The sequence below is a fragment of the Apostichopus japonicus genome, chromosome 21 (genome assembly GCF_037975245.1).
Source record: "Apostichopus japonicus isolate 1M-3 chromosome 21, ASM3797524v1, whole genome shotgun sequence".
Classification (NCBI taxonomy): domain Eukaryota; kingdom Metazoa; phylum Echinodermata; class Holothuroidea; order Aspidochirotida; family Stichopodidae; genus Apostichopus; species Apostichopus japonicus.
In genome coordinates, this window is record NC_092581.1 from 11,709,942 (window position 1) to 11,717,257 (window position 7,316).

The 7,316-nt window shown below is 37.6% G+C and overlaps 1 protein-coding gene and 1 non-coding gene across 2 annotated transcripts in view; both read left to right on the forward strand.

Annotated features, from left to right (window-relative positions):
- LOC139962797 (PH-interacting protein-like) overlaps window positions 1-3,864 on the forward strand; it is a 37,157-nt gene extending 33,293 nt beyond the window's left edge. Inside the window, exons 33-34 of the mRNA XM_071963130.1 lie at window positions 143-370; window positions 1,387-3,864. Of these exons, the coding sequence (XP_071819231.1) occupies window positions 143-370; window positions 1,387-1,709 (551 nt within the window). The 3' untranslated portion in view covers window positions 1,710-3,864. The remainder of the gene's footprint in view (window positions 1-142; window positions 371-1,386) is intronic.
- A 2,293-nt stretch (window positions 3,865-6,157) lies between these two features.
- LOC139963317 (small nucleolar RNA U3) lies at window positions 6,158-6,371 on the forward strand. The gene has a single exon (XR_011791553.1). It is a non-coding gene; the product is annotated as a small nucleolar RNA U3 (small nucleolar RNA).
- The last annotated feature ends 945 nt before the right edge of the window (window positions 6,372-7,316 follow it).

Consider the following 7,316-nt stretch of genomic DNA (forward strand, 5'->3'; position numbering starts at 1 on the left):
TTTCAGTTAAAATGTTGAATTGGAAGCCACCCAACGTGTAAGTTGTAATCCATAAGCCCTTGCGGGTTTCTCCCACATTTGCGTCCTAAAAATAACTGCTGATTAATATTATTATTATTATTATCACGCTTCTCTCCTTCAGTAACCAATGGCGTCTCACAGGTATCCCAGCAGAGTGACGATTCTGGTAGGAGTGACTCCGATACCATTCCATTAACCAAGGATTCCAGCAGTGGAGACGATGACGAAGACCTCGACAGGGACTCCTCGTCAGAAGGGGATGAAGAAGACGGAGGGAGAGGCGAGAAAACACCCACCAAGCAAATATCGAGGAGGAGATGCAGAAGGACGAAGAGAATGGCCACGGCAGGTGTGAATCTTTTAAGCAATCGTTTTTAATCTTTAGCTTTTCGTAATTTTTCTCAGTTTTGTATGGATTTTTAACTCGTGTTGAAGCAATTATTATTCTCTATGGTATATTTTTATTGACTTTTTTTGGCATATTTTTACTTTATAACGTTTTCATCGTTTTATTGCAAGCATGTATTTTAGTGATATGATAGAGTAGAAGTCAAAAATGAAATAACTTTTAAAATGAGTGATATTGGAGATCAACGAGGGGCTTGGGAGGGAGGAGAAAAGGGTGGAGGAGGAGGGTGATGTGATGTTAATTGCAGACAACATTTGGGATGTCTGTAAGATGTAGGAAAATGGGGGAGGGCAGACAAGGGGAAGTAGGAGAGGAGGAAACATAGGAGGTTTGGGTGCAAATCCTGTAAATGAGACTCGTACAGAATATCTTAACTTGAAGCACATATCACGATATGTCTCTGTGAAAGTGTGTAAAAGTTAGTTGGCCTGACATTTCGATCCTAGCAGGATCTTCTTCAAAGGCTGAATGACAAGTAACAGTAACAGAAGGGACAAAAACACGCACAGAATACTTCTCTGTGAAAGTGGTAGAAAATGGGGTTACTTTGAAGAGAGTTGTGCCATTTGAGAGAGGTTTTGTCATCATGTAAGGTAGCACTTTATACCAAATATGGTAGGAATTGGTATTCAAAATATCAAGTTAAACATTATACTCCTAAGCTTTTAAGGTGGTTGGCATCATAGAATGAGGGTAGCCATTGAAATTGTGGGTTTTGCAAAGTACTTTTCTAGTAAAGAAATGTGCAGAAAACTGTAGCGTCAGTCCTTTCTGTTAGCGTCATAAGTTGACGGATCAAATTTTGATAAGTTGATCCGTTTTGGGAAGAGTTAAAGATAGTTAGTAAAGTGATCTGAACTAAAGGGTAACCACATGGAACCTGCCGCTGTAAAAGGCACATTTGGATCCACATACCTAAATGATGTACCCAAAGCAAATTCTTTCCGTTCCTCTAGGAAAGAGACGAATACAGTCGAAAGGTTCCAAAAGGAAGACGAGCCATCACTCCCAAGTGGAGGAAGAAGATGAACCGTACGACTCGCCGAGTATGAGGACGAGAAACAGAGGGAAAAGGACGGTGGTGTACGATGAAAACGACAGCGAAGAAGCCGGGGAGGAGATGGAGCCTGAGAGAGACAGTTCAGAAGAAGAAGAAGAAGAAGAAGAGGAAGAGGAAGAGGGAGAGGAAGGTGAAGAAGAAGATGTGGTGACGATATCCAGCAGAGGACGAAGAAGAAGACCAACCTTGAAAGCAAGGGCCCAGTTACTGAGCGACTGAGAGAGATAAACTCAAATGTTTATTGAAAGGGTTGAAATGTTGAAAGCGAGGGCCCAGTTACTGAGCGACTGAGAGAGATGGACCCATATGTTTATTGAAAGGGTTGATATGTGGTTGATATGTTGAAAGCGAGGGCCCAGTTACTGAGCGACTGAGAGATAATGGACCCATATGTTTATTGAAAGGGTTGATATGTGGTTGATATGTTGAAAGTGAGGGCCCAGTTACGGAGCGACTGAGAGAGATAAATTCACATATATATTGCAATGGTTTGTATTATTTTGTGAGTGCAGCTAAATGGAGGGGAACACTGAGTGACTGACTGCTTAATAATTATCTTTTATGGCAAAGGTCGAGTTATTTTGTGACTGTTTTTGGGTGAAAGCATTGGTCAGGCTACATCGAGACTGCTAGGTAATCTGGTACATTTCATGGAAGGGTCAAAGAAAGCAGTTGACTAAGATACTTAATAGTGACTGATAGATTGACATGCTTAGTGCAAGGGCCCGGTAACTAAGTCACTGTTTTTGGCATGTTCCATGGGGAGCAGCGACCAAGTTGTTGACAGTTTACTGCTTATTTGAAACAGCGACTGTAACTTGGTTATTGATTGATAGCTGATGTTGAAAACAAGAATGAAGATACTGAGAGGTTTGTTATAATATTGAAACATGGATACACCGTGACATTAGCAAATTGACTCAACTTACCTGTCTTCTCACAACCTCAGCACTTGTGAAAACATGTGTGACTGCAATGTTAAAATGCCATATTGTCTGGAGGACTGGCACAAAGGGAAAGACAAGAGAGAATGCTTTAAGTTGCATCAAAAACTGCTTGTGTCACGGTATAGGCTTTGCCGTCTGGTGTATGTAATGTGTGGTAGGTTAGCATTTGAATTGTTTAACAGACTTCTAATATATCACATTCTACTAGCATTTTAGAAACTTTTAGAATACATATGGAAACAGCTGAGTTTGTGATGTCATCATGGTTATCAGGCGGAAAAACGTCTTTGTTTTAATAATGCATTAGTTGTTATCCACTGAAGATAATATTGACAACTAAAAGAACATTCCAAATCAATCTCATTTCAAGTATTAATCAACGATTAAAAGAACGTCTGTCATGATGACATCACAGAACCCCCACCCTTACAATGATCCATTTCCTGAAGTTAAGAAAAAAGAAGAGTTTTATTTGACAAAAATAGTTTACTTTCAAAGAACCATATCTACAGTGAAGAACAAGATATTGAGATAGATTGAACACAACTAATAGTGTAGAATATTTGTTCTCATAGATATAAGTATTATATCATTACCAGAATATCACTCTAACGTACTTAAAAGTACTATAATCCAGACACTCAACAAGGCATCTTAAATGAAACAATTAACAGTACTGTAGTTATCTCAAAATCACATCCATTTTTCAGGAAGATTCCAATGTGTACACTACCATATCAAGTTGTGCTTTCCCCATTGCCTATTAATGTTTCAGTAAACTGACATATTTTCCCATATAACCCCACCCCCATTCTGCCTGGAGCATATCCAGTAATGTTTTGATCATAGAGGTCACTGCATCTTATATAAACCTATTTGTTCGTTTTTTGGTTTTCTTTTAGAAGAAAACATATTATGGAGTAATAATAATTACAGAATTGTCTCTCTTTTTGTTACAATATTTTCCTTTAAAGAGATTTGATCATGAAATAAATTTAAATTTATTTTAAATTACAGCAGGGTTTGCTTCATTCCTTCTATATGTTTCGGTATAGAATGAATGAGGAATGTATAGGCTATGGGGTGTTCTCAGACAACGATCTAATTTGCATAATTTATTCATTTAAAATTAAATTTGATAGATAATTCATATGCTTCTCAAATAATTGTGTGTGAAATTCTAGCGTTGTATCCACTTAGTGTACATGAACAAAATAAAAAAAAAAAAAAAAATAAACTGGTTAAAAAAAAAAGGTAAAAAAAAATTGAGCAAGATTATGGAGAAATATTGTGAGAAAAAAACTTTGTAAAATTTTCAGATAAATTTTGCACAATGGTTGAACATTTTGTAGAAAGCATTGCACATCTTCCTTGTACAGGATCTCCTCAGGCTCATTAATACACTTAATATTTTGTACTTATCAAAACCTTGGTTTTGTCATTTTTTTCCCCTTCAAGATAATCTTGCTATGACAGTGTGTTGGTGACTTGCTATCTTTATTGTTTCTAAATATACAATACTTGCAGCTCATGGCTGCTACCCCTTCTAATTCCCCTTCCCCCCTCGCCCTTCTAACACCCATCACCCCCCCCCCCCACACCTTGTCCGTTCACAGCTTACTCATACCATTTTCAGTTGGATTGGTATTGGTTACTTCTTAGTGCGGCTCGCTACTGAATGTTCATATCAAAGCAGTTTATTAGCTTCTTCTATCCCAGTTTCATTTTGAAAAATTTAAAAGTCAAAATTTTTGACTTTCAATTGATCAATATTGATCGCAAATAAGATAAGATGCCAAGAGCATTATTATGATTTAAAAGATTTATAAAGCGTCAACTATACAAAGTAGTAAGGAAAGGCGCTGGACAGAGTCAAGACACAAAAAATCAAGGCAACAAAAAGAGAAGGATATAAAACCAAACAAAGAATCAAACCAGTGAGATAAAAACAAGCGTCAGAGCAAATAAAATGCAATCGATAAATACTTCTCAAAATAAGGAAGATAAAAATAAGTTTTTAACCTTTTCTTAAAAATTATAAAGATGTTACTACTTCGAATGTTAATAGTAAAACTATTTCAGAGTTTAGGAGCAATGAAGCAAAAAGCGCGCTCTCCTAACTTAGAATGGACTCTAGGAACATATAAAGAGATCAGACATAATATAAGACAGAGATCAGATATAAGCTGACAGAGTGCAATAATATCTGGTCTACTATGGATGAAAATCCTTTAGATAGCAATGTCCCTTGTCACGAAGCATATTAAAGGCAAGCGTGACCTGGATTCGGTAAGTGATAGGCAACCATGCAGTAAACCCTCTCACAGGAGAGGAGTACTTTAACATGCGTGCGTGCTCGATGGTACATCAACAACAGCATTCTGAATTCGTAGCTTATAGATAACATAATATACGTAATCCACTGTAGAAACAATTCACATAGTCAATGTGACAAATAACAAGAGCAAGAAGAAAAACTGAGGTACTTACATAATTTTCGAATCCTATCAAGTTGACCAAGAGCAATTCAATGTGACATCCTTTATTGGCTTGTAAGTTAAAGTTGGAAAGTTTCGTTGAAAATAGCACCCAATATTGACATGATATGACTCAAGGAATCTATACCCTCGTTTGACCAAGACGCGGAACGGTAATAAAAATTTCGTTTCTGAAGCTGATGACGACAACCTTAAACAATTATCTAAATCTTAGCCTCATTTATTTCTAATCAGATTTGAGAGATCCAAACCTTAATTCCAGCCAGACAAGTCTGCATTTTCGTTACAGCATCAGTTTGGGAATCAACGTTGTGACAATTAAAAGACAAGTATGCTATAGTATGCTGCAGTATACTGTAGTATGCTGCAGTATGCTGTAGTATGCGGTAGTATGCTGTAGTATGCAGTAGTATGCTGTGCGGGCTTGGAACCCATATTTTGCTAAGGATAAGGAAGTAGGCCTACTCGAGAAGGTCCAGAGGAGGGCTACTACAATGATTAGTTCCTTAAAGGGTGTTCCTTATTATAGGCGGTTACAGCTGTTGAATCTCACCACACTGGTTATACGTGGTGACTTAGTTCAGTTTTTCAAGATTATGTATGGTTTTGAAAATTGATAATTCACAGACATTTTCATGTTTGCTGATAGTAGTTGTACCAGAGGTCATTGTCTTAAACTCTAAAAGCCACAAAATAGGATTAATATTCGGCATTACTCTTTTCTTGTCTAATAGGGTTGTGAATCAGTGGAACGGTTTGCCTGAGAAGGTTTTACTTGCAAGTAGTGTGAATGGGTTTAAGAATGCTTTGGACAAGCACTTTAAGCATTGTAATTGGGTCTGAGTGTTTATGTCTTCAGTTTTTCTCTCTCCTATAGGGTCCTGGACTTAAGTGTCACTCCTGATCCTTTTTTTTATACTAAACATAACTACTCCATATTTGTGGTTATTTGCATATATTGCAACGCCCTAAAATTGGCATTCCTTTGCATTTCGTTGATAACTCCTTTAAATAACTTATATTTTCCCACTTTTAAGAGTCCGATTTTCAGAAACATGCGCTCTGTAATTATTTCCATTCATTGTTTTTTCATTGTTAGAGATAGAACATTGAAATATTGCATCGTTTATCTAATTTGAATACAAAGACCATACAGTATTTCACTACGGAGGAAAGTACACCTGCAAACGATAGGTTCATATTTTACGTCAAATGAACCTTTACTACTATACTTCCAAGGATCATTTCTATAGTTCGTAAGTTATTACGAGTGAATAGAATTGTTTGGAGTTGCAACCACGATGACGAGTAACAATTAATGTCTCTCTCTGAGCGTGAAGCGGATCAGAAACAGCGTTAATTCGTAGTTTCTGATCATTGATGACCGTTCCTCTGCTCTTCGGAGTTCTGGAGGAGAGAGACATATTCAGAGTGGCTGCAAACATAGTAGTGTTATTCTTATTAAACAATGTAAAGAAAAGATCACCCAAAATACTAACAGCACGACAAGTGTCGTATCGGCAGTAATTAGTGCTGAAGTGAACAGCCTTATCGAAATTTTCCTCAACCGCACATGTACGTCACAGGGTGACCTTCAGACACGTGAGGGCTTAGGATTTTTTTTCGAAAAGACCAAATTCCTTGTCCAAAAGTGCTAGGTTTGATCAAGTTTTACCGAGTCCCAAAGGCAAAATAATACAATGTGCCATACATCAATGGAAAGGTACAAGACTTGTGTAAATATTCAATGTAACATAAACATTGACCTGATTAGAAGATGTCGCAAAACCACCAGCTATGCATTTTAAGGTTTATCACAGACTGGGAGGCAAGTGCCCCCCTCCCCATTGCCCCCCCCCCTCCTCATTGACTCCGCTTCCTCCCTGTTTCAGTTAACGTTTGAGATCTATTCTAACCAGACTTGAATTTTGGGAACGTGATTGTCGTAGCTTCTTTGGTTGATAATGACACAGAATTACTCTGAGAAATTTCATTGATAATGACACAGAACTACTCTGAGAAATTTCAAATGGATTTAGATAAGGGTTTTTTCCTGGTCTCAGGAATGGCAAATGCTTTTTTAATATTGATAAATGCAAGGGGATGCATATTGGTAGTAGTAACCAAAAGTATCCTACACTCTTAGTAGTGAGAAGTTACAGGAGGTCTTTATTGAAAGAGACCTAGGTATCTACATTGACTCATCTCTGCAACCTTCTAAACATTGTCTCGAAGCTGCTAAAAGAGGTAGCAGGGTTTTAGGCCTCACTCATCTGGAGTATGCTATGCAGGCTTTGAACCCATAGTTTGCTAAGGATAAGGAAGTACTCGAGGATGTCCAGAGGAGGGCTACTAGGATGATTAGTTCCTTAAAGGGTATT